Source organism: Podarcis liolepis (genome assembly GCF_965112155.1).
Source record: "Podarcis liolepis genome assembly, chromosome: 5".
In the NCBI taxonomy this organism is placed as follows: Eukaryota; Metazoa; Chordata; class Lepidosauria; order Squamata; family Lacertidae; genus Podarcis; species Podarcis liolepis.
Genome location: NC_139556.1, coordinates 58,681,853 through 58,707,370, shown reverse-complemented (window position 1 = coordinate 58,707,370; position 25,518 = coordinate 58,681,853). Strand labels below are relative to the sequence as shown.

At 43.6% G+C, this 25,518-nt stretch overlaps 1 protein-coding gene across 3 annotated transcripts in view; it reads right to left on the bottom strand.

Annotated features, from left to right (window-relative positions):
* PCGF6 (polycomb group ring finger 6) overlaps positions 1-25,330 on the bottom strand; it is a 46,561-nt gene extending 21,231 nt beyond the window's left edge. The window contains exons 1-9 of one of the 3 annotated variants that reach the window (XR_014526711.1): positions 24,871-25,322; positions 23,668-23,767; positions 22,091-22,187; positions 21,505-21,560; positions 19,840-19,899; positions 16,715-16,823; positions 12,321-12,348; positions 11,321-11,419; positions 2,650-2,736 (exon numbers count right to left, since the gene is read on the bottom strand). Coding sequence is in view for 2 of the 3 variants with exons in the window: in XM_083505116.1 (XP_083361242.1) it covers positions 2,650-2,736; positions 11,321-11,419; positions 12,321-12,348; positions 16,715-16,823; positions 19,840-19,899; positions 21,505-21,560; positions 22,091-22,187; positions 23,668-23,767; positions 24,871-25,152 (918 nt within the window). In the remaining variant the exon portion in view is untranslated. Of the gene's footprint in view, positions 1-2,649; positions 2,737-11,320; positions 11,420-12,320; positions 12,349-16,714; positions 16,824-19,839; positions 19,900-21,504; positions 21,561-22,090; positions 22,188-23,667; positions 23,768-24,870 lie in introns of all 3 variants that reach the window. The other 2 variants (XM_083505116.1, XM_083505117.1) reach the window with 2 other exon arrangements.
* Positions 25,331-25,518: the final 188 nt, after the last annotated feature.

The following is a 25,518-nucleotide window of genomic DNA, read 5'->3' as shown; positions in this document are numbered from 1 at the left end:
AGTTGTTTGCCTGTGTCCGAATACTGTAATATCCCTTTTAAAGAGAGGCTAACAGTCAGAATGCACAACCCATTGTTGAATTGTTCCACATCATATTGCAGCCACTTTGTTTTTTGACTCAGCTTCTCCATCAAGCCACAGTTATTGCAGAGACTCCTTAGGATCCAATCCTCCCTCCAGTAAGTTTGAGGGCTGATTTGCACTTTACAAGGCAGTGTTTCCTGCAGTAAAACCAGTGTTTAGCTTTGCAAAAATGCCAAGTGTTAATGGCAGATGCATCATCCTGAACACCTATATATGTATTGGAGAAACCTGACCATCTGCAGATTCCCACTGTATGCACAGTACATTACATGCTTTTTTTGAAGACGACAAACACACTGTGAATCATTCTTAATAAGCAAGCTTCAGCTTTCGATCCCAGGACAAAGTGTTATAGAAGGCAATTTCCCTGAAACAAACTGCTGGAGTAAATGAAAAAGCAGGCACTGCTTTCGGGTTATATATAGGGTTGGTCCATACTTATTGGCAAGTCTGAACAAAAGCCATAGGGAGTCAACTGGCAACCTCCATTTGACTGCATAATTGGTGTGAACTGAGCCATTGAAATAAGCCAAATCGCAACAGTTTTATATGCAGCCCTAGCATGGAAGTTTGGATATACAGAAATGGTGCCTTATGATAGGTTTAGCTTTGCCATAAGTCTGCCACAATTTCCTGACAGGCTACTATTAGGTGTGAAAGGCAATGCAGTGATTGTGACTTCTTCTGACATATACTGTGTTCAAATGTTGGAAATGTGCTGGCTAGAAAGATCTACAACATCACACAAAACATCGCCTATGAGCAAAATAAAAATAAAAATGTACTGCTGTATGACACCTTTCTCTGCTGATTACACTTCATTCTGACACCTTGTCTAGAATGCGAAGTTAGCACGTATGCAGTGAGAAATGAACAATTCAACCTGTAAAACAGGTTATTTTAATTCAGTAATTCAGCAAGCTATCCTCAGATTTGATTAAAAGAGCCACCAGATTATAAACTGTATCTTATTTTTTATTTACAATTGTCCTTATATTGTACGATTTTAAAAAGTGGTAAGAATTCTACATTACTGCTGTGATCAAGCAAAGACAATATGTGTGTAGAAAGAGGCTTCTACAATGACTGCTGTTCTAGATGTGACCAGAGTATGCAAAATAATCCTGCCCTACAATGGGCAGCGGTTGCACCCAGCACCTGCTATCACTATGTGCACAATACTCTTGAATGCTAAAGTACAAGATCAGCATTGTCAGTTCTGATTCCAGATGCACACTCTACCCACCACTGTCCTAACAAATGATTAGTGCATACAAAGCAGACAGAGCCAACCACCTGTTCAGCAGGGTTGATCTGTGAATGCAGAAGCACATGCTTAGCCTGCAGTATGCAAGGATGCCTAGATCAGAGCACATTCACCAAGGATAACAGAGTTGGTGAATTTTCCTTTTCCTCAACCTACTAGGAGATCCATGATATACCCTTTTGTGTCTTTAGACTGGGAGAGACTGCTTTCATTAAAAACAACAACGCTCTAAACCATAACAGCCTGAAATTTAGATTCAGGTAGGTAGCCGTGTTGGTCTGATGCAGTCAAAATATATTAAAAAATTTAAAAATTGTCCAGTAGCACCTTAGAGACCAACTAAGTTTGTTCTGGGTATAAGCTTTCGTGTGCATGCACACTTCTTCAGATACCTGAAATTTGTTTATTTTTTTAAATTAATATGCTGGTAGAAGCCATTTAAACACTACATGAAGACTCAGCTAGACTTAAGAAGCAGTCCTATACTTAAGTTCTGTTGGCTAAGATGCTATAGGATTTGGCTGAAGGCTTGCTATCCTGGCCAGCTTCTAAATATGCCAGCAGCACAACAGAATGCTGTCAGAACAGATAAAATGGGGTGGAGTCATGGGCAAGGCAGCATGGTACAGAGGAGGAGCACACGTGCTGTATCCTATAGCCCTTCAATCCTGGTTGACAGATAACTTTACATCAGTGCCAGACCTGGCATAAGATTTCCCTCTGTGACCACTCTGCCCACATCAAAAGAACATTAGATGCACTTGGCCTCAAACACACATGGGAATCTGAACACATTGCTAATGCTTCTTATCTCAGAATCCTAATATGTATCTCACCTCGGTACTCTGGACACATACTGTACATCCAGCCCCATTCCACTTCAACAGCTACACCTCACACAGGTAAGCAAGAGAAGGAGAAACACATACTATGATGTTTAACTGGTGCACCTGACACCTGTCTCTCTTCACCCCTTTTTGCTGTACTTGAATACTCTTGTCCTGCCTCAACAGTGCTGCTGACACATTCCTCCCCAAAACAGTGGGGAGCAGTGCCTTCCACACAAAAGGGAGGTGCTCATCCATACACATAGGCAAACTTTCTGCTGGTAAAAGCCAGACGCTCCACTTCAGCCATTGCCACTACTGGACAGACTCATGCACACTTTTGCCTTAAAGGTTCACAACTCAGAAGCTTTCCTGGCAAATGCAGTCCTTGGCTATATCCCCAAGGGGTGTATGGGAGGCTGAGGCAGGAGCACCAGAGGCAATTCCCTTGCAGCTGTGGCATCAACTTACCTGCACTGCACTCTCCCCTAGAGCTCGCTGGATTTCCCTCAAAGTCTGATAGTGTTCCAGCAGGTGATCACCACATATTATGTCTACCTAGAAATAAACAGAAAAAAGTATCAAAATGTGTTTTCTTTAGCTGCAACAAGCTAGGGGCTTTAAAGTTTTAATTCAATGGCTGTTTGAGAACACATTTTATGTATCTATTTCATCTCCAGAAATGCTCTCCAGGACCTCAAAACTACTCTTTTGTAGTCCCAATTTCAAAAAGCAATTTGAGGATTTGGCAAGAGATCTCTTCAAAACACAAGTTGTTATTGCTACCAAGAACCCATTGCCTGCAATAGCACTGTAAAGTAACAAGCCGCTATGAACATGTAAAGCACACTCCTAAACAGATTGAGTTCATTTGAAGACAGCACCCTGTCCCAGCTTCGTAAGACTTATTGCTTCTCTGTTAACTACTTTAAATATCCTTTTCCTGTCTTATTAACTCCAATGCCTTTGGACTTTGTTCAAATATTAACTTCATTTTGTACTGTTCAGTGGATGTGTCAATAAATATCTCAAGAAATTCCATGTTCAAAGCAAATATCCCTTCAGAACAGGTGTGGTTAAACTTGTTAACATGAGCAGGTGTCCAAGAATCATTTTAATTAAATAACGCAGGAGCTCCTGGGTGCCAGTTCTCTGTGGACACTGTGTACATGCCATTTGCAATCTGTATCTCATTTGACACTAACAAGTCCCAGAGATACTGATCATTGGCAACTCTCTGAATGGTTCTTTAAAACTAAACAGAGGTGCACAGTCCATTCATGTAACAATTGCATGCAACTATTGCATGATATTGCTTAAGTCATCCACACCACCAGCAAACAGAAATCTCAAGTGATGCAACTGAAACAAAGATAGGATCAACAAGTCATGATCATGTCCATGTTTAATATCTAAGTCGGTAGAGTTCAGTCTTTCTAGTGTCAATGAATTGTTTCTGTGTTGATCCATGTGCTGTGATTTTGTTACCTACAAAACACTTTTGCACTACAGAGGATTTGGGGTTGTGTTCTAGGGTACAATTTTAACTCCTGCAGTTTCAGGAGTTTGCAAGAAGATTTGCAAGAAGCAAGTGGGAGCATCAGACAAGTTGTCTTTAGGTTGCTTTGTTTTTGTTTTATTATGTATTTTGTGTTTTCATTTTGTATTTTTATGTTGTGAACTGCCCTGAGATCTGTGGATCAAGGGCAGTATATTAATGTAATAAACAAACTTTTTTTTACTGACAATTTCACCATCAATCCTTGATAAAAGCTTCCTCAGTGTGAAAATGGCTGACTGGGTTCTTAACAATGAGCTGTGCATCTTTGACTTATCTCTGGTGCTATTCTATGGTGGGTACTAATCTGTTCTGAATAACAGGAGGCAGATTATACTCAAGATGTTTCTGGATATTTTCAGAACCACCTCTCCAAGTCAGCAGATGATTATTTTTTTTAAAAAAAAAACATTCAACAAAAACAGAACACATGCTGGAAACCTATAGGGAGTCAGATATACCTTCACTGTTTGAAATGTTAGTTCTGTTTCCTTCACTGGGGATTGTATTGACTTCATCTGCTAGAGGATGTTCAGCTTCCTAGGTTTCATAATTAGGATTTTTAGGTAGAGGTCTGCTGGTATAACTCCTTTGCTTGACACCACGGAATTAACTTTCTTTTAAGGGTAGAAATTATGACATGTGCTCCTCCCATTTGAACAGAAATGAAGTTCCTTGGTCTTGTATTGAAGAGCATGTAGCAGTGTTGGTATTCTCCGATAACTCAATACTCTACAGGTGTGGGAGAGGAGACCTTGAAATTTAAGATTCAGGTAGGTAGCCGTGTTGGTCTGACGCAGTCAAAATAAATAAAAAAAATAAAATATTGTCCAGTAGCACTTAGAGACCAACTAAGTTTGTTCTAGGTATAAGCTTTCGTGTGCATGCATAAAGAAAGCTTATACGCAGAACAAACTTAGTTGGTCTCTAAGGTGCTACTGGATAATCTTGAAATTTGTGATAGTCTGTTTTGGTCAAAAATAGCATCTAGGGGCAGAATTTATCATATTTAGACCTACCAGGCATACATTTCCAAATTATCTGCCTGGCTCGCTCAGTATTTATTCCTACACATTTCCCCTTTATCATGCTAAATTAGTACAAACATTTTTACAGTAGTAGAAATCTCAAGAATCTTTAGAGGAGTCAACAAAGTTGGCCACGTTTGGCAGAAGCAGAAAAACATCTGATGGCCAGGGAAGCAGAAATCCTAACAGACATTTCAGGTACATCTTTTGAACAGCCTGTCTCCTGTTTGTCAGAGCGGATTACCGCCCTTTATCTAATGACACTAGAGATAACAGCAAGGACCTTGGATTTAGATAAAACAGAAAGAGGAGAAAGAGGGAGCTAGTAAGAAAAGAAAGGCAAAACAGAATATGATCAAGTGAAATGTCCTAAGTCCAGTCCATAAGAAATTAGACATTAGAGCTGCATTTATTTCTATGCATTTCCCCCAATTCCCCCTCTTTATCTTCCTAACTTATTACAAACATTTAAAAATGGCAAATTAGCATCTAATTGAAACACCAAGGTGCAAACACACACATTTTATCTGCATTTCAGACCACCTGCCTGTTTCCTATGGGCAGAATCAGAGGCTGTGCTCACTTCTTTCTCCTTCCCGTTGCAGTCCCAAGTGGCCTCAAAATCTGCTCTGCAGAGCCCAACCCTCCAGAGCACATTTTGAGGGTGCATGGAAGGCTTCAGAGGATGGTGAAGTCCCTCTGCACAAGTGGAAGCCTGTTCTGCGCATACAGACAACACTAGATACAACTCTATGTATCCACACCATTAAATGCCACAAATTATGATCAGATGGAACTTATTCCAGTTTATTAACACTGGAAGCAAAATGTTAACGAATTCCATTGCTGTAAAACAATTCTTCACAGTCCTGAGATAATTCAAAAGTGACTGCCTAGAGATATCCTGATGTGACCTTCGCTGCTGCAGTTCTAGACTTCAGATATTAAATGTTTCAGTGGCTTTAAATAAATGATTGCAAAGCTGCTTCCCCTCTACCTCAAAGTGCTTGGAATATTAAATGCCTAATTCTGCTACTTCAGTGCTAAGTCCTAAAGCTTCAATACTAATTGTTCGGGTGGGATTCAGGTGATAGCTGTAAAACTCAAGGGAATAGAAATACAAAGAAAAGAAGCAATTTGTTCTCAACCACCCTTTTAAGAAGCATCTGTAGCATTTGTGATTATATCCATTAATCCCTGTGATGTAAGGAAATATATTACAGATAAGGGGGTGGGAATCCCATCTGCCAGCAGTGTTCTAAATCTATTTTAGACTTTTAAGTTTGGAATCAAATCAGTGTTATACTAGTATTGCAACAATGAATATAACTGATTTGACCCTTTCTGGAAACAGGAAGATCATTATATTGCTGTAAATATTCCCCTAATGAACACACTAAAGTCTAGTTAAAGCAAGGGAAAGAAACCTTTCTGATGTTTTAAAAGAATTACATGCCTTGATTGGGTGCATGCAAGTTATTTCCCTGACACCCCAATCCAATACATATGTATCTCAGAAGTTCCACATAGTTTTATGCAGCTTACTCCCAAGTAAGCATGCCTGGAATTGGAAGGGAAAATAGATGAAAATGAGACGTAAGGGATGCAACTTGTGCATTAAGCACTGGATCTGTCAGGCTCCAACACCTTGCCCTCCTGACCACCCGGCAGCATCTTTGGCAAGAGTTGAACACTAACTTATGTTATCCCGAAGTGTCATCCTGGTTGCATTACAAGCTCCACCAGCTGACACTGTACCGCATTAGATGACTAGGGGGATGAATGCAACTCTATCTGGCTCTATAAAGTCTCAGCCTCAGGGCCTGTTCTTCAGTCTGAGCAACTTGTCTCCTTGTAAGCAGATCCGGTCAGGCTGACCTCCTACTCACCAACTGCCCTTCCTGGAACTTTTGTCCGCCTGAGACCATGATGCTTTTCTTTGGCTCCCTGCCTTGCAAACAATTTGTTCTTTCTTGTTTTGGGGGTTCTGATACTGGTTCCGCTTCAGCTGCTGAGCATTAACTTTAGATATACAGTGGTACCTCGGGTTACAGACACTTCAGGTTACAGACTCCGCTAACCCAGAAATAGTACCTTGGGTTAAGAACTTTACTTCAGGATGATAACAGAAATCATACGGCGGCAGTGGGAGGCCCCATTAGCTAAAGTGGTACCTCAGGTTAAGAACAGTTTCAGGTTAAGAACGGACCTCCAGAATGAATTAAGTTCTTAACCTGAGGTACCACTGTACCATAGGTGTCAACCTTCCCTTTTTTTGCGGGAAATTCCCTTATCCCATTGCCGTTTCTTGCCGCTTCCTGCTGCTATCCCGGATTGTTAGATATCCCGTAGACTGTCCCCGGGACAGGTGAGGCTGCTAATTCCTTATTTTCGAGGCTGCTGATCCCTTATTTTCAAATCTGAAAGTTGACAGCTATGCACTGTACAGTGGTACCTCTGGATGCGAATGGGATCCGTTCTGGAGTCCCGTTCACATCATGAGCAGAACGCAACCCACGTCTGCACGTCTGCTCGTGCCGCGATTCACCACATTTGCGCATGCACATGACGTTATTCTGAGTGTCTGCGCATGCGTGAGCAGCGAAACCCAGAAGTAACCCATTCCGTTACTTCCAGGTTGCCGCGGGACACAACCTGAAAAGATTTAACCCGAAGCAACTTTAACCCGCAGTATGACTGTACATGGTAAACACAGCTACTGAGGAGCCAGTTGAAAAACTGCATGGGCTATTTATACAAATTATTGACCTCAATCCTCCCTTTGTTTATAAATTGCTCTCATTGTGCCTTTACCGTGCACCAGATATTATATTGGGCCCAATCGCACTCTGATTTCTAGCAGAAGATGCATCAATCCCATGCTACTTCTAATTATCTCCCGAAAGCCCGTCTTCATTTACAATAAACACTTTCATCTGAGAGATTCCTCTGACAAGGGAACACTTCTGCAAGCTATATTAGTACATCTAAAGCAGTGAAATAGCAAATTCCTTTATAACTGTCGCTCTCTCCCCACACTAATTCTCACTCAAAAGGCAGGCAGAAAGCAGCTTTTGGATGTCCTGATATTAGGACGGCAAGGCACTTACTATTTCAGATATTTTTCAGACATTGCTACAACAGTCTTATCAAGTGAAGACAGCAGCTCACAGGCTGATTTCAATAAGAATATGTGAGTCCAGGGGGCAAGATGGCAACTAAAGTGTTGGAAAGACGTGGTTTATTCGACATTTTTTTTAAAAAAATTGCAAATTGAAATTTACTTTTCAGTCCGAAGACTTTTAGAGTGCCTCAGCAGATGTCTAAAACAATAGCAGTCTTAAAAACTTTAAAACCAGGACAGCTGGGACTACAGAATGTAAGCCTAAAAAGAAAAAAAACCATAGTCTAAAAGGCATGAGCACATAAGGTCTTTACCTGGTGCTGAAAGAACATCTAAGCTGGCACCAGGCAAGCTGCCTTGGGGAGAACATCCCAAAGCCAGGGCACAATAGCAGCCAAGGCCCTACCTCTAATAATAATGGGGCTCATAAATTTACACCGGAAAGTAGGGGTGGCCAACCATTTTTGGGCCAATGGCTGCAATTACCTTTGGCCAACCACTTGGGGTGGGTCACCCCCCCCAAAAAAAAACCCAATCACATCCTCAGCGATCTATGCAGATGAGAAGGGAGGAGAAGATTGGAATCTCCACTGTAGTGCTGTGTATCTGAAGAAGTGTGCATGCACACGAAAGCTCATACCAAGAACTAACTTAGTTGGTCTTTAAGGTGCTACTGGAAGGATTTTTTTTTATTTTGGGAAGAGAGGGTTAGACTTCTCCTGCCAGCCTAGTATTCTGGTGCAGATGTAAATCATTCCTTCCCTGCTCATCCAATTTGTCTGATGAGCAGGGACAGGGTGATTTGAACCTCCAATGAAGTGCTTCTCCCAGCCCAGCACCATAACTCCTTTTTTCTTTTGTCATTGCCAGAATCAGTGTGGTTGGAAGGAAAGCACACAGAAGAAACTACTTGGCAGGCTGTGTCAGGCCTTCAGAATAGGGGCTTCCTGCAGTACAGCAAAACTGAAGAGGGATATGAGAATAGTAACATCAACAATATGTTCTGACAAGTAGTTACTGAAGCTGGACATTCCAGATACACTTCATTGCAATTAGTGAGCAAACAAGTATGAAAAGGAGAAATATTGTTTTCGGATTGACCATGTTAAAATTAAATAACATCTGATAACATTCAAAAATCATGTTGCAATTATGGCTCTTTGCTACAGGCATAAAACTAATCATTCCCTCAGTGACCAAGACCAGGACTTTCAAGCATCAATAACAATAATAAGCAAACTGCCAGCCTATGGGAAGAGAGAAAATCAAGGCTCTCTAGTGCCGTGTCCTAGCAAAGAACTCCTCTGGACTCAACCACAATTAAGCTGGGAATCCTTAGGGGCCTACTTCCAAGTAATATATCTAGGAAACAAGTGCAACATCAACTTTTATGTTCAACTGAAGTCTGTGGCATACAAGGCTTTTAAAGAGAGTGTTGCATGTTCCAGTAACAATGACAGAAGATAGAAGCTTTGCAGTTACTCTTTTAGTATGGGATGGGGTTTAAATATGCATTGTCATATCTTCTATCTGCAAATTAATCTAGGCACACTTTGAAAATGAACAGAAGGTATAGCAACAGAAACTAATAAACCTGAAAAATCAAAGGCATTTGCAGACACAGCTGAGAACAAAATATGTCTATCCCATCTTTGGAAAACAGATCACAACATATCACAAAATCAGTACTGTAGGTTTTACAAATGTGCCCAATGAATTCACTTAGTGTACATTTTCATTATAAGAGAGCAACAAAACACACCCTGGAGTCTTAACACATCAGACCATTTGGGCAGATTAATGTTTTTAAAAGGCAGAATCAGAAACCTTTCTTTTAATTAGATGTGCAAATGCATCACGTGTATTAATGCAACTACAAGGACACATAATCCTTGAATCCTTTTCACCTTGCACATAATTGCCATTAAATCCTGTATTTTATAAAATGTGAAATTCAATATCAACTTGTACCTGCTGAACAGCTGCACAATTTGGCAGAAGCCATGCTACACTCTCAGAACAAAAAATATGCCACCACCACGATGACAGATGTACCAGTGCAATTTTTCTGCCCGTGAAGATGGACGGAGTTGTCAGTGGCATAAGAGAAGAACATTAGTACTTACATTGTCTTGTAATCTTAAAATATCATGACCACACCCCCATTTATGGTGAAGTTTTAGACTAGACCTAGAGCTGTTGACACAGAATTTCTATCCTATTCACCTTCCAGACCACAACAGAGCGTAAGGTATGGTGTGATGAATCACAGCATAGAACTACCAGTATATAAATCCTGGGCAGGGAGACCATAAGTCAGACAGACAAGGTGCAGGCCTGGGGTTGTACAGAAAGAGTTCCACCTCATTAGCAACAGCAGTGGTGAGGCTCCTCCTAGCTGTTCCTCTGTAAGAATATCAACCTATTTGTTCCAGGCATGGCTGCTGTATCTTTTGTTCCTACCATGGAACAGAGTGCCATCATGGACGCTGCAGCTGATATTCAGCTACATTTCAAGCAATGGCCCATGGTACAAGAGTCCTGGTGGGCTGACTTGTTGGAAACCCTAAACGTGTACTTCTTCTTCAGAATCGGCTCCATTTTGGAGGCTGTTCAATAAAGGGTTATGACTTTGCCATATTTGTTGCTATGGTGTGGTAGATGAGGATCCCTTTCTCACACTCTAGAAGGCTATGGCTTCATTTGGCTTTGGAATGACACTATAAGGTGGGGAGATGGTGTCAATATGCTTGATGGGCTCAGGACAGTGGTCCCATCTCTCTACTTATTCAGGTTCCCTGGACTGAGATGGAGACAGGATTTTCAAGGTACACAAGTGCATAGCTGTTGCCACCAGGATGTTAGAGGGAGGGATACTGAAGGGGAGAAGGGCCGAATCTGAGTGCCTACATGGCAACATGACACCTTCATGTTGCCTATGTGACCCTGAAATGAGATTGCCATAGAAGGAAGCTATTTTGTTTTTTAAAATGGTGCTAAAGCTGCAAATCAGAGACAGCAAACAGCACATGTAAACAAAAAGATATGTTGCCGAACATTTCACTGAAAACTCTGTTTTGCCCCTCAAAACATCACAGAGAGAAATATGGCAAAGTGCTATTAAAAAATCTATGTGGAGGAGTGGAAATAACTTTAAAGCTCTTATAATCCAACACATCGGCTTGCCCTCTTACATTTGACTTTTCTTCTTTGGTTCGTTCTTCTGTGCTTGCTTGCTATTGCCTCAGTGTGTGTTACATAAATTCTTTGATGCAACAAGTGTGGCTTTTCCAAGTTACATAATGCCTTGTGAAATGAACGGTAAAAACCTCACTCGCATATTTGCTGCTAGGAAGTAGACTTTCAGTGTGAGCAAGAGAGTAGAGGAGTGTCATAGCCAGTGATATGGTGCAAACAATTAGCACAGCATACCTGGCAGCCAGGATCAAGGTCCATCTTTCTTCTGAGAAATTTCTCCACATGTCCAATTGTTGCCTCTCCTGAAACCCGTACAAACTTCTTTTCCAGTGGCTGGAAGGAGGAAACAGATTTCATACTGTAAGGTTGTTCAGTAATGAAGGGAGCAATTCTAATCAGGTTCTTTAACAAGGACTTTATCCCATATTGTTGTTATTATTATATGAAACCAGTAAGTCATTTTCACAAATTTCCCCCTTAAACAGCTTTTTTTCAGCAGTAAGATGATGTTGTTCAGCTGCAACCCACAGTTCCACTATTTTTCCTCTTCCACCCACAATCTCACTGCACATGTATCTTGTGTATTTAGTTCTTCTTCCCATAAGCTAAAGGAGGCATAGATGGTTCTCCCTGTCCCATGTTATCCTCACTACAATGCTGTGAGTTAGGCTAGGCTGAGAGCTAGCAATAGGTTCAAGGGTCCCAGTGAGCTTCATGGCTGAGTGGTAATTTGAAGCTGGATTGTCTCAGTCTGAGGTGGTAATCACTACACCACATTGGCTCTCAAATACATATATGTACCATTTTTATTTATTTCTTTACAAATTTCTACCCTTCACAGATAGCTCACAGACATAATTAAAAACATGATGTTCTGGGCATTGTTTAATCACTAGCCCATTTCTATAGAATACAGTCTAGTTGCTCACTCTTTAAAACAGGAGCGACTAACCTGTAACTCTTCAGATGTTGTTTGACTGGAGCATCGGAAAGGCTACAGGCTGGTCACCATGCTTCAGAGGCAGTCATAATGTCCAGTGTGCCTGGTCCCTCAAACTAGAATATTACATCCCTGCCTTTGCAACATTCCTTTATCTTTATAAATTACGGATTTGCAAAAAAGCAGTATATACTCCAGGACAGAATTATTGGCTTTCTCAATGCAACACTTAGTTTTACTTATGCATGCCATAACAATGAACCAAAGGAAGATAAATTTCAGCAGTATTTGTACCTTAAATTTCCCAGACAGATCATTAGCTCTGAAAGAAAAAGAGAATTAACATAATAAATATGTCTGAGCTACATCTGGATTTGCAGGTTCAAACTGCTAAATCAATACAATGCCATTAGTTACAGAGTTTTTCTGTGATATATGTGTGTGTAATTTATATGCTCATCAAGTCCTTGGATTATGCTTGGAAGCTTAGAATATTACCAGTTATCGTCATTATCATAATCTCCTGTTAAAGGCAGGCAGCAGCACTCACCACAAGTTGTAGCAATTAGACAGGCTTCAAAAGTAGTGAAAGGAAAAACTGTAGTAGTTGATTCAAGTAGTTCCTAAGGCATGCACCACAGGGGTAAGTTTCCTATCTTCAAGGAAGGGGAAACATTTTCTGAATCAGATGCAACCCATAAGAAAAAACTATCATCACAGAAGTTCCTTAGACTGGATTCAGGAACAACCCTAATTACCAAGCCTGCTTAGAGTGTGTGGATGACCCTACCAGGAAGAGCAAAGGTCACCTTATTTAAGTCAAGCAGGTCTTTAATCACCACCATTTCAATTCCATCTGCACTTCATAGTTAATCCTCATCCAGTCTGGTACAGCATTTAGATACTGCTTTACACTTGCTGTTGCTGCTCTGCTGAGAATGCATATTGGTGTAATTAGAATACTAATACAGTGGTACCCCGCAAGACGAACGCCTCGCAAGACGGAAAACCCGCTAGACGAAAGGGTTTTCCGTTTTGGAGGCGCTTCGCAAAACGAATTTCCCTATGGGCTTGCTTCGCAAGACGAAAGCCCATAGGGAAATCTCTGGGACAGCGGGGAAGCGCAGCGCATTTAGAAGCGCTCGGGAAAGCAGCGCACTTCGCTGCTTTGCCCAGAGTGTTTTTAAATGCGGGCGGCTGGGAGGGAATCCCTTGGCCCCCCGCTGGACTTCCCGAAGCTCTTTTGAAGTCCGGCGGGGGTCCAAGGGATTCCTTCCCAGCCGCCCACGTTTAAAAGCACTCCGGGCAAAGCAGCGCACTTCGCTGCTTTGCCCGGAGTGCTTTTAAATGCGGGCGGCTGGGAGGGAATCCCTTGGCCCCCCGCTGGACTTCCCGAAGCTCTTTTGAAGTCCGGCGGGGGTCCAAGGGATTCCTTCCCAGCCGCCCACGTTTAAAAGCACTCCGGGCAAAGCAGCGCACTTCGGGAAGTCCAGCGGGGCTTCGGGAAGTCCAGCGGGGGGCCAAGGGATTCCCTCCCAGCCGCCCGCATTTAAAAGCACTCCGGGCAAAGCAGCGAAGTGCGCTGCTTTCCCCGGAGTGCTTTTAAACGTGGGAGGCTGGGAAGGAATCCCTTGGACCCCCGCTGGACTTCAAAAGAGCTTCGGGAAGTCCAGCGGGGGGCCAAGGGATTCCCTCCCAGCCGCCCGCATTTAAAAGCACTCCGGGCAAAGCAGCGAAGTGCACTGCTTTGCCCGGAGTGCTTTTAAACGTGGGCGGCTGGGAAGGAATCCCTTGGACCCCCGCTGGACTTCAAAAGAGCTTCGGGAAGTCCAGCGGGGGGCCAAGGGATTCCCTCCCAGCCGCCCGCCTTTAGAAGCGCTCGGGGGAACACCTGCCCCCGCCGCCCCACTTCGGAAAGCTGTTCCGAAGTGGGGAGGGGGGGCGGGGACACCTGGCCCCGCCGCCCCACTTCGGAAAGCTGTTCCGAAGTGGGGAGGGGGGGCGGGGACACCTGGCCCCGCCGCCCCACTTCGGAAAGCTGTTCCGAAGTGGGGCGGGGGGGGCGGGGACACCTGGCCCCGCCGCCCCACTTCGGAAAGCTGTTCCGAAGTGGGGCGGGGGGGCGGGGACACCTGGCCCCGCCGCCCCACTTCGGAAAGCTGTTCCGAAGTGGGGCGGGGGGCGGGGACACCTGGCCCCGCCGCCCCACTTCGGAAAGCTGTTCCGAAGTGGGGAGGGGGGCGGGAACACCTGGCCCCGCCGCCCCACTTCGGAAAACTGTTCCGAAGTGGGGCGGGGACACCTGCCCTATCCGCCCCACTTCGGAAAGCTGTTCCGAAGTGGGGCGGGGGGCGGGAACACCTTCTGAAGGCGGGCAGGGGGCGAAAGTCTTTGTCCCCCCTGCCTGCCTTCCCAGGGGCTTTTAAATCGCCCCGGACAGCGGAGAAGTCCTCCGCTGTCCGGAGCGATTTTAAAATGCCGCCAGCCAGCATTTTAAGATAGCCCCGCACAGCGGAGAAGTCCTCCGCTGTCCCAGGGTTTTTTAAAATGCTGGGGGTGGGAAGAAAAGCCCTTGGTCCCCCCCCCCCCCAGCCTTCAGAAGAGGTCCGGGGACAGACTGTCCCCGGACCTGGTCTGAAGGCGGTTTCCCTAGGAACGCATTAATTGATTTTCAATGCATTCCTATGGGAAACCGTGCATCGCAAGACGAAAAAACCGCAAGACGAAGAGAATTGCGGAACGAATTAATTTCGTCTTGCGAGGCACCACTGTAACACAATTCCTCAAGTTTGAGATTATTTCACCACATATTTCAAATATATTTTAGATCAGCGCATTTTGAGAATTGGTCTCAAAAGAAGACAATGGCCCAGTTCAGACAAACATATATCGGCTTCATGAGCACAAATATGCAGTTTAATATCCTGGCTTGCTTTGATCCTGGTAGGCACAAGCTTCCTGGTTCAGGAGAAACTGGAAACTATTGAACTAGGCCAGTGTATTTAAAATATACATGCATATTTTTAAAAGCTTCAATGACAAACTGCTTTCTTTATACTGACATAGAAACAAATAGAATTACAGCCACTGTATTACCTTTATATTGAAGAATTCTGTATTAGGAAAAACAGTGAGCTTGACTTTAGTAGAACTAACCATGTAATTTAAGTCTACCTTTAGACATCAATCTAAAAGGTATATAGTGTGCAAGATTGGGTGCTGAGCAGAACAATCATATGCACAATCAGCTGTCAAATTGCATTTCAGAGGATTGACTGCTTTTCCTTTAGATACATGGAGACAAATTCACTTGCAGACAAGAACTTTATCTTTCAAAAAACTGTAAGTCTACTCTTTATCTTCATGAATGTCTAAAAGGTTAACAAAGACAGATGGAAAAACCATGTTATTTCCAAGGCAGAAGATATCACAGTTTTTCCATTCCCAGGATTGGGGTCTCTGATACCCTTTTACTACCATAGGAAGGACTAGACCATTTCAAGATATAAACTGAATGATATGGAAGAGGTAATAAACAAAATTGCTCCCAGAAAATGACAAAATGTAAAACAATACAAAACATGTAACAGATATACATATACTACTACGACAACAACTATTGGTAATTAAATTTGTAAACAACCCTTCATCCGTAGATCTCAGGGCAGTTCACAACATTAAAAGTTGCTCATTAAAACTACTGTTAACTGGCACACACACCATTACAAACAGCAATTCTGAACCAGGGTGGTGCTGGATTAAGGCCCACTGAGACCCACAATCAACACAGATGCTCCCTGAGGCAGTCACCATCTCTCAGCCTAACCTACCTCAGAGGATTGTTGTAAGAATAAAACGGGGGAGGGACTTAAGGAGAACCACCTATAGTATTCAAAATGATTTTTGACTTATTGGATTTTTCTTTTTATAAGTGCTAAAACTAAGGTTGCAATAGTTTATACTAAACATTACAAGTGTCTCTTTTAAAAAGGGGGGGAAAGTACAGATCACCATTCTTTTAGACGACAGTATCCAACATGACGCCCTCAAGAAGTTTGAGTCTACAACCAACCTCTACCATTGACCTGGCAACTTTGTTGGATGCAAAATGGATATGTTAAATTAGAGAAAAACTATTACTGCACATGTCCAGAAACACATTGGCTTGTCTTTTAGACATAATCACTTCAGTGTTTGCCAGTTGTCACTGCCACCTAGTGGTTAAAAACAGGCAAAGAAGGTTAGGCACCCCAAGTTACAGAACCCTTGGTCGGGCACGGTTTGATTAAATAGAACTGTCTTTACACATGCTGTACACTTCATCAGAAAAGGTATAATGAGGGTTCTACATGTGCCTACTATAGAAAATTGCAGTCTGTTTCTGTAAGAACTGAACTTTTATTCAATAAATCAATCTGTAGAGATAAGAAAACCTTTCAGAACAGTTCAGAAATTCAAGATGAATCTACATCCATTGGGAAAGGAGAGATGGTTTTTGTAAGCCAAGAGTTCTACAAATAGAATTGCTAATCTGAATGTCTTCCATTAGCTCTCGATCTAATTACTGAAACAAAAAAAAGCTAATGTTGCAACTGAATGCCAAGGCCAACATATCCTTTTACGCCCATGTCTTTAAAACACTACTTGTAAGTTAAAACTCAATCTACTGAAAGTCTGCTTTTACTTACCCAATGAACTCGAGGAGTAGTGACATGTCAAGCTCTGGAGGGATACGGAAAACCGAGCCTACAACTTTACGGGGCCTCCCCCTGGCTATAGCAATTGGCTGTGGAACAGCTAGGATAGTAGAAGAAAAACAAAACTAGATAGCAAAGAATATATTTCCCACCTACAACAGGATACATGATGAAATAACAAGTTGCACAGACTTGTAACTTAGTTCAGAAATGCACTGCCTAATTCCTATTGGGGCTATTTAAATGTTTTTGCTAACTCAAGAGCAACAACACTTTTTTCTGTGATTAATGTAGCATTTTGTTACAATTTTTTAACCCACATTTTCTTTCAACCCACTGGCCTGGTTCACATGGCATGGTAAGCCAAACCATGCTTACATGGATTATAATTATTACATGAGCTGCTGGAGAAAGGAGCTTGCGACCACTTTGTTCCTTCCCAATCTTTTTTACTTCTGTGCTATGCTGAGCTAAGCCAAGGTTTGGCTTAGCATGTCATCCAAACTGGGCCTTGTGTTTTAGATCTTATCTTACTAAACCACAAGCTATAGCCAAGAACCTATAGTTAACACAACGCAAGTAGCTGTCACAAGGAAGATGGAGCAAGCTTGTTTTCTTCTGCTCTGGAGGCTAGGACCTGAACCAATGGATTCAAGTTAAAAGAAAGGAGATTCTGACTAAACATCAGGAAGAGCTTTCTGCCAGTAGGACCTGTTCAACAGTGGAACAGTCTTTCTTGGAACTCTCCTTCCTTGGAGGTTTTTAAACAGAGGTTGGCTGGCCATCTCCCTGTCATGGATGCTTTAGTTGAGATTCCTGTATTACAGGGAGTTGGACTACACCAGTGTTTCCCAACCACTGTTCCGCGGCACACTAGTGTGCTGCGAGATGTTGCCTGGTGTGCCGCGGGAAAAATTAAAAAATTCGAAAGATTTTTTTTAAAAAAAGTCAAATTTTCGATTGGGGCGCCGTCACTAGATGACCCCTGGGGTTCCCTCCCTCCCTCCCGCTCTGCGCCTCCCTCCTCCTCGTCCTCCTCCGGGGAGGCCCTTCCTGGCTCTCGGCCAAGGCTTGGCGGCTGCCACTCACTCACTCGCTCGCCCACCCGTCCCTCCATCCCTGCACCCGGCCTCTCCCCCTCCGTCCCCGGCGCGGGGGCTGCCGGGATCCGTAGTCCCCTCGCCCTTGGGCTCCGCGCCCGCGCGGGGTGCGCGAACTACGTTTCCCAGCGTGGCCTGGCGGGCCGGGCTTTTTGTTTGAAGCGCTCTTCTCCCGGCCATGGAATGAGCGCAGCGGCGGCGGCTGGGCGGGCAGGGGCTCTTCCGCGCAGACCCCGCGCAGCCTGCCTGCACCCCCGCGGAGATCGGGCGGCAGGATGGAGCCCGGGGATCCCCGCGGAGGCGGAGGCTGCCCCCCAGGTAGGGCTGCGTCGGGGTGTGTGTTTATTTTTGCAATGCTGCATCCGCGCCGGAGGGGACGCATCGGACCGCGGGGAGACCCCTTGGTGGGCGTGCAAGGCAATGCATGCGTGCAGGCGTTGCATGGAGTGCAGTGCAATGCAATGGCAACGCGGCGCCCTGCATGCATGCATGCAACTTCCACCGGCGCTCCGGACTTGGCAGGTGAGGGGGGTCCCCAGTGGGCGGCAGAGAGAGCCGGGAGGGCGAAGGGGAGCCGGGGGGGGGAGCAGCGCTGCTCTCCGAGCCTTGCCCGGGGGGAAACTTCGGCGTCGTTGCGCCGGGTGTTGGAAGCGGAGGCTGGCGGGGGCCCCTCACCTGCAAAACCTGGTCGCCTCTCATATATTTCGTGCATTGCATTCATCGCCCGCTTTCTCCTCCAAGGAGCTCCCGGGGGCGCGCGTGGTTCTCCCCGTGTTATCCTCGCAACAACAGCCCTGCGAGGTGGGTCAGGCGAGTGGCCCAAGGGAGCACCCAGGGATTGTCCTGGCCAGGTGGGGTGATTTGAACCCTGCTCTCTGCCCAGTCTTCATCCTCATTTAGCCCCCACATGTGCATGACTGTGCATGACTGAGGTTTTCCCCCCTCGTCTTGGCTATGGTGTGAGTCTGTGCTGTTAATTAATGGGGTTCTGCCTTCGGAGAAGATGAGCCAGCCCTCAAGGAGGTGATTATGTAATTTGCTAGCAATTCATGTCCCTCCCGGCGTGACGCTGCGCGCTGACGTCACGGGGCTGTAATGGTGGTGTGCCTCGAGATTTTTTTCATGAAACAAGTGTGCCTTTGCCCAAAAAAGGTTGGGAAACACTGGACTAGACTCTCAGGGTCCCTTCCAATTCTGATTCTATGATACAGCATGAGCACAGTTCTCTGCCATTTTAACAAGAATCACTGTTAACTTAGTAACTGGCTACTAAGCCAAAGTTATCGGTGGATGCAAGTATTCTCCTATATTAGATGAATTTGGACAGGCCTTGATGTTGTCATAAATGCACAGGAAGAGTTCATAAGCAATGGATATCCCAAATTCCCAAAGGGTGCCACAGACAAGAAAGTGGCCACAATTGCTATGATGGTCTGATCTAATCATATTTATTGTGCTGTGCATGCATGATCTAGTAACATCCCTTCTCTACTCTTCACTCTATTTTGAGCCTTAAAAACCCTAGCTGTCTTTCACAGACATGAACAAAATCACTACACAATTCTTCTTAGCAAAAAATGCTGACTACATAATTCATTTGTGAATATCACAACTCTAAACTGCCCTGCTATCTTATAGCACATTAATAAGAGAATCTTTAAACTAGTTAATTAAGCTTAATAATACTCTTGTGGGGCAGATAAGTTACTGTAGTATTATTTTCATTCTGGTGGGGTGGGAAAAGGAAACATTAAACAGCTTAATCAAGTTCAATGAACAATGACAATGGGTCAGTCAATTATCTGTCATCCTTCTAAATACTGTTACCAATTACACTGTCCAACTTGGAACACGTTTCATGATCATATCCATGGGACATCCCCTAGCATCAGCCTGGCCATAGTCTGTGGTTAGAAAGCTGAGCTACCTGATCCACTGGAATAAAGTGGCATGACAATTCTTACATACATATTTTTCAATAGCAAAGCTGCTACTATAGTTGTTATAAAAACTTACCAGGCTTAGGTATTTCCAAACCTCTCTCTCGGTAGAAATCATGCATTTGCTTTTTCTCTCCTAAAAAATGCAATACAAAATATTTGGGTTTGCTCCACATAGAAAATACAATGCATAGATGTGTGCAGAATCCGTGGCTCTCAGTATGTTATTGGGCTCCAACCCCCTCCGGCTCCAGCCAGGAAGGCGAACTATCGGGGATGATGAGAGTTGTAGTTCAACAACATCTGGAGAGCACAGGTTCCCCCAACCCCAGTATAGATAGATTTTCTCAAACTAGTTGGTTGGAGATACAAAACAAAAAATCTAAAGAAACCATCATTATCATTCAGCAGGATTTTCATACATTTATAGTATTGTGTCATCTAAAGAGTCTTAAGTCATCTAAAAGAGAGGAAAAGTCTTAAAACAGAAGCAGTTAAGATATATAAGGTAAAGGTAAAGGGACCCCTGACCGTTAGGTCCAGTCACGGACGACTCTGGGGTTGCGGCGCTCATCTCGCTTTATTGGCCGAGGGAGTCAGCATACAGCTTCCAGGTCATGTGGCTAGCATGACGAAGCCGCTTCTGGCGAAAGAGAGCAGCGCATGGAAACACCGTTTACCTTCCCACCGGAGCGGTACCTATTTATTTACTTGCACTTTGATGTGCTTTTGAACTGCTAGGTTGGCAGGAGCAGGGACGGAGCAACGGGAGCACACACCGTTATGGGGATTCGAACCGCCAACCTTCTGATCAGCAAGTCCTAGGCTCTGTGGTTTAATATGAGATCTGAAATGCCCAATGCATTCTTCAAGTTAATTACATATTTAAAAGTATATTAACACAATTCTAAGGCTTTGATTTTCCCCATCATCAACACCTCTTAGCTTATTGGTGTTATCTTCATTCCTTTCTGCATTCAAAATACAAGAGTTTTGTATTGCACAAAGCACTATGGCATTCATAAATTTAACTTGTCTCACTGGCACTGATTATGGTAGTCAAGCTGTGAGCACACTGGTCTACAAATGGCAGGTACAGTATATATTCATGAATTCAGTGAGAAGTTTTAGGGCCTTAAAAATATTAAAAAGATTCAGCAAGCCTTGACTTGATCCAGAGCTGACATTAAAAAAATAAATATTACACTTTAATGAAACTCAAACTTATTATGCAAGTGACACCCCCCCCCGGCTTTTCTGTTTCTTAAATGTATTATTTTCAAGGCATGTGGAATGTTTTGACAAAGACTTGACAAAAGTATGGAAATAGAGGCTACGTGGGCTCTAGAGAGCGGCCACTAAATGACAGTGACCAGTAGGGGCAAATGGAAAGGAAGAGTGAAAAGGAAGGAGTCCCAGGTGGAAAAGGAACTATGCAGGTCAAAGAAACCAACACTAGTAGGAATCAGACTCCTTTTTCCAGCCACTGTTCACTATATTTAAAGCTCTTCTCCACAACCAAAATGCCTACAAGCCTTTTAAAATGAAAGCTGAGGATCTCAGATGGTTGTATGACAAACTACATGGCAGGGTTCATGCTTCTGCAGTCACAGAAAACAGACACAGCCCTTATATCAAGAACCAAGGCAATTTAGGAATTATCACCTAATTCACGGCTAACACATTCTCTGGTGAATCTTAATTTTTATAAATAGCACTGGGTCCAAAATAAAAGACTTACTTTCTTCCAAGCTAACAACTAATTTATACACTATGTCTTGCAACTGTCGATCCAGCCTGTGGAAGTAGAATAAAAAGATTAATTAAATTAGTGATTGAATATAGCTTGTGGTAGTGAACTGGTGAAGAAGAGCCACAGGAGAGGAACTAGAAGCTATTTTCAACAGCAATCTTAGATTTGCAGGTTTCCCTATATTGGGAAAGATTTGAGGTTCAAGTCAACATATCTCAATTACAAAAGCAACTTTACAACCATCTTTGAAGCAATGCATTGCTGCACCAGAGGAGATAAGAAGTCTCAAACAATCCTTGCGTGGCAAAGTTTCAAGACCAGGGAGGCAAATCTTTTGGAAATGCAAAACTTTTGCTGGTAAACAATAAAAGGAATTAAGAATTGTGTGAGGTGCTAGACCTTTTATGAGACAGCAACGTTTCCCTCCAGTGCATATAGCAAGTTAGCAGTATTTTTCAAGTTCCAATAATTTATTTTAGTCAAAAACAGAAATATCAGTGTTATCTGAAAACCATTGCTTCTTTTATACACACACACAAAATATAGATAAACAATTATAATTAAAATATATTACCTGATATTATAAAGGGGTTGCGTCTGATGTACTACAATGTTGCATTTTGGGCATCTGTTACTGTAGTAAAAATGTCTTACTATGCAGCTTTTACAGACTGTAGAAGATAAATTTTGCAGTTACAGGCCTATAATGTAGTAGTACACAAGTTCCAAAGATAATACAGAATATATAGCATGTGTCACCTAAAATGTGGAACAACTGAAGAAATAAAATGTGTGTGTGTGTGGAGGATAAAAACTTTGCATAAGTTTTTCAATCGATTTCTGCCCTACTTTTCGATACAAAATTTCAAAGGCTTACTAAAATCTTACTGAAAAAAGTTATTAAGAATAAGTCTTGAATAGCGGTATGCAATATGTATTTACTTGATATCAATCTCTCCCTTTTCATACTGAAGGATCCACAACATGTTTACATAAAATAATACAATTTTTATTAAGGCTGATTCTAGCTCAGGCATAGGCAAACTCAGCCCTCCAGATGTTTTTGGGACTACAATTCCCACCATCCCTGACCACTGATCCTGTTAGCTAGGGATGATGGGAGTTGTAGTCCCAAAACGTCTGGAGGACTGAGTTTGCCCATGCCTGTTCTAGCTGCTCCAACTCCCAATGCTACTCTGAGGTGGTATATAACCCTCCCCCTCAAATTACTGCAATTCTTCCCACTGTCTTTTATCCCTTCTTACTTTCCCAGCTGCTGCAAACGGAATAGTCTGTTGCCTGGCTGGGCACTCCTTATTCCTTTCACTGTCAAAATGCAGATCATCTCACAGTCCAAGAACCGAAAGGGAGGAGCCAGGTGCAGCAGCTGCACCTAGAGCAAGCAACTTTGAGGTAGAACATGTGCTTTCGTGCAGAAAGCCCTGGGTTCAATCTTTTGCATTGATATTGTGTGTGTGTTTAGGATCAAATACCAGAGAATGTGAAACACCTCTACCAGAACTTAGAAAGCTGCTGTCAGGCAGAGTAGATAAACAAATACTCTGCCCCGATTAAAGGCAACTTCCTAGGTTCCTAACCAGCAGGCAATATGAAGACTCTGGGCTGGACAAGCATGGAATAAATACAAGGAAAACTACTATTTCTTGGTCTGCACAGCAGTAACATCTGTGTGCGGTACCTCAGGCTTCAGCTGTCACCCAGTGACTCTAGGGATTTTGGATTACAGAACCCACTCCAGATCTGCATCTGCATCTGGTCATCTACAGCCTAGCCATGACAATTAGGTTAAGGAGCAGCAGAAGCTGAGGTAATGGTAGCTATTTAAGTAGAAGAAAATGTGCTAAGATCTATTCAGGAAGCTGAATATGAAAGGCAAATAAAGGAATGATTCATTTTAATTTATTTCAGAACATGATCATGGAGAATTTTGGGGTGGGGGTAGTATAATCCAAGACATAGCTGGATTGTTTAGAATTTCCAGGACCCCTCTTAAAGGCATCCACCACCATGCAGTTACCACAATTAATACAACATTGTTTTACATTATCACCAAAATGTACTTAGGCTTGATATTTCTGCATAGATAACATCAAAGCTTCTGTTGAGTAAGAAATTAATATTAGTACTTACATGTATGAAGGCACTCTGTGATGGTTGTGGCATCTATGAAGTAACCTTTGCAGATAGAACACATTATATATGGTGTCAGCTCAGAGAGGTTAATCATGCGCTGCAAACGTGAAAAAAGGAGGGAAATAGCAATTTTAAAAGTTTTGCTTGTTACCAATACAAAGATGTATATTGTTTATTGTTTGATTAAAGCACAGTATTAGAAGTGAAGTGGGGATTTTCCTGAACACGGTCTTTTTAATTTTGTTGTGAATTGCTTTGGGGACCATTTAAGTGAAAGCATATGTAAACATATAGAATAAATAAAATTAAGAGCATAAGAAGAGCTTCCTGGACCAGGCCAATGGCTCATCTTGTCCAGTATCCTGTTATCACAGTGGCCAACCAGATGCTCATGGGAAACCTGCAAGCAGAACCTGAGCATCAGAACAATCTCCCTTCCTGCAGTTTCCAGCAACTGGTATTCAGAAACATTACTGTCTCTAGCCATGGGAGATGGTGAGGAATATTTCACTGGGGACACACAAAGGATGTCACATTGTGAGAAAACACAGAGCAAGCAAAACGTATATAGGAAAAGGGCCATAAACTCTGTGGTAGGTCATCTGCTTTGCATGCAGAAAATCACAGTTCAATCCTCGACATCTCTAGGTAGGGCTTTGGGAGACCATTGTTCAAAACTCTGAAGAGTTGCTGCCCGTCAGTGTACACAATATTGAGCTAAATGTACAATGGTCTGACTTGGTATAAGGAAGCTTCCTCTGTTCCTGATCCCACCGTTTCCCAAGGAACTCACAGGGGAAGATTAGGTAAGAGGAAGAAGCCCAAGAGGTATCCAAGGAAAGTCAAAGCTGAGCAAGGATCTAAATCTGAAATCCCTACCCAGCTCTCTAGCCACTGCACCACATTGGCTATATTTGGCACAAGGCATCACAGGAAGTGCTGTTTACATATTTATATCCCCATCCTTTCATCAATAAGTTCCAGGAAAAAGTATATGTGTTGCCTGCTCCCACTTCCATCTTCACAACAAGCCTGTGAGGTAGGCTAGGCTGATAGATGGTGATCGATCCAAGGCCAGCGGAGGGAGGATTTGAACCTGCTTCTTCTCCATCCTAGTCCGACGGAATCTCACCCCATGGTGTCTGCTTCACCCAAGGGTGCCCCTGTGCTCCCCCTTAAGCGCACTGCCTCTTGTTTTACCTCATCCTCATCTTCGCCTTCCTCCAACCCAAAGCCCCCGAAGGGGTCCGTGGACCCCCCTCCTAGAGCTGCTGCTGCTGCTTCTTCCTCCACCTCTTCTTCCTCTTCCTCATCCTCCTCCATCTCTTCGTTGCTGGACTCTGAGCGGCTTCCCGCTTCGAAGCGGGAGTTTTCCCCGGAGCAGCCCGGGGCTTCCAGACCCGCTATCGCTTCTTCATCGTCGACGTCCTCCTGCTCTCCCTCGCCCAGCCCCTCACCGGCCGCCTCCACCTCTTCGCTCATCGCCGCGCCTTTGAGGGAAACAAATGCACGGGCCGCTTCGACCGACAAGGAGCAACCGAGGAAGTGCCTGAGGGGCGGCGAGGGCAAACGCAGTTCACACCCAAAGGAACTATTCCTGTCCTTTCTTTCTTATCTCTATGATCCTTCCCTAAACGTGCTACAGATTCAAAGCGCGTGCGCAAACCTCTATTGGCGCGCACGCTTCTAGGGCATCTGCCTCGTTCACATACAACCCCTATGTACTCTGGGAAACTGAGTTTTTTCTCTCTCTCGCAACGGTGAGCCAGGACTCAAGGTGGTTTTTTACCTGTAAGCCGCCTTGAGTTCCAGTTACGGGAAAAGGCGGGGTACAAATAAATATATAAC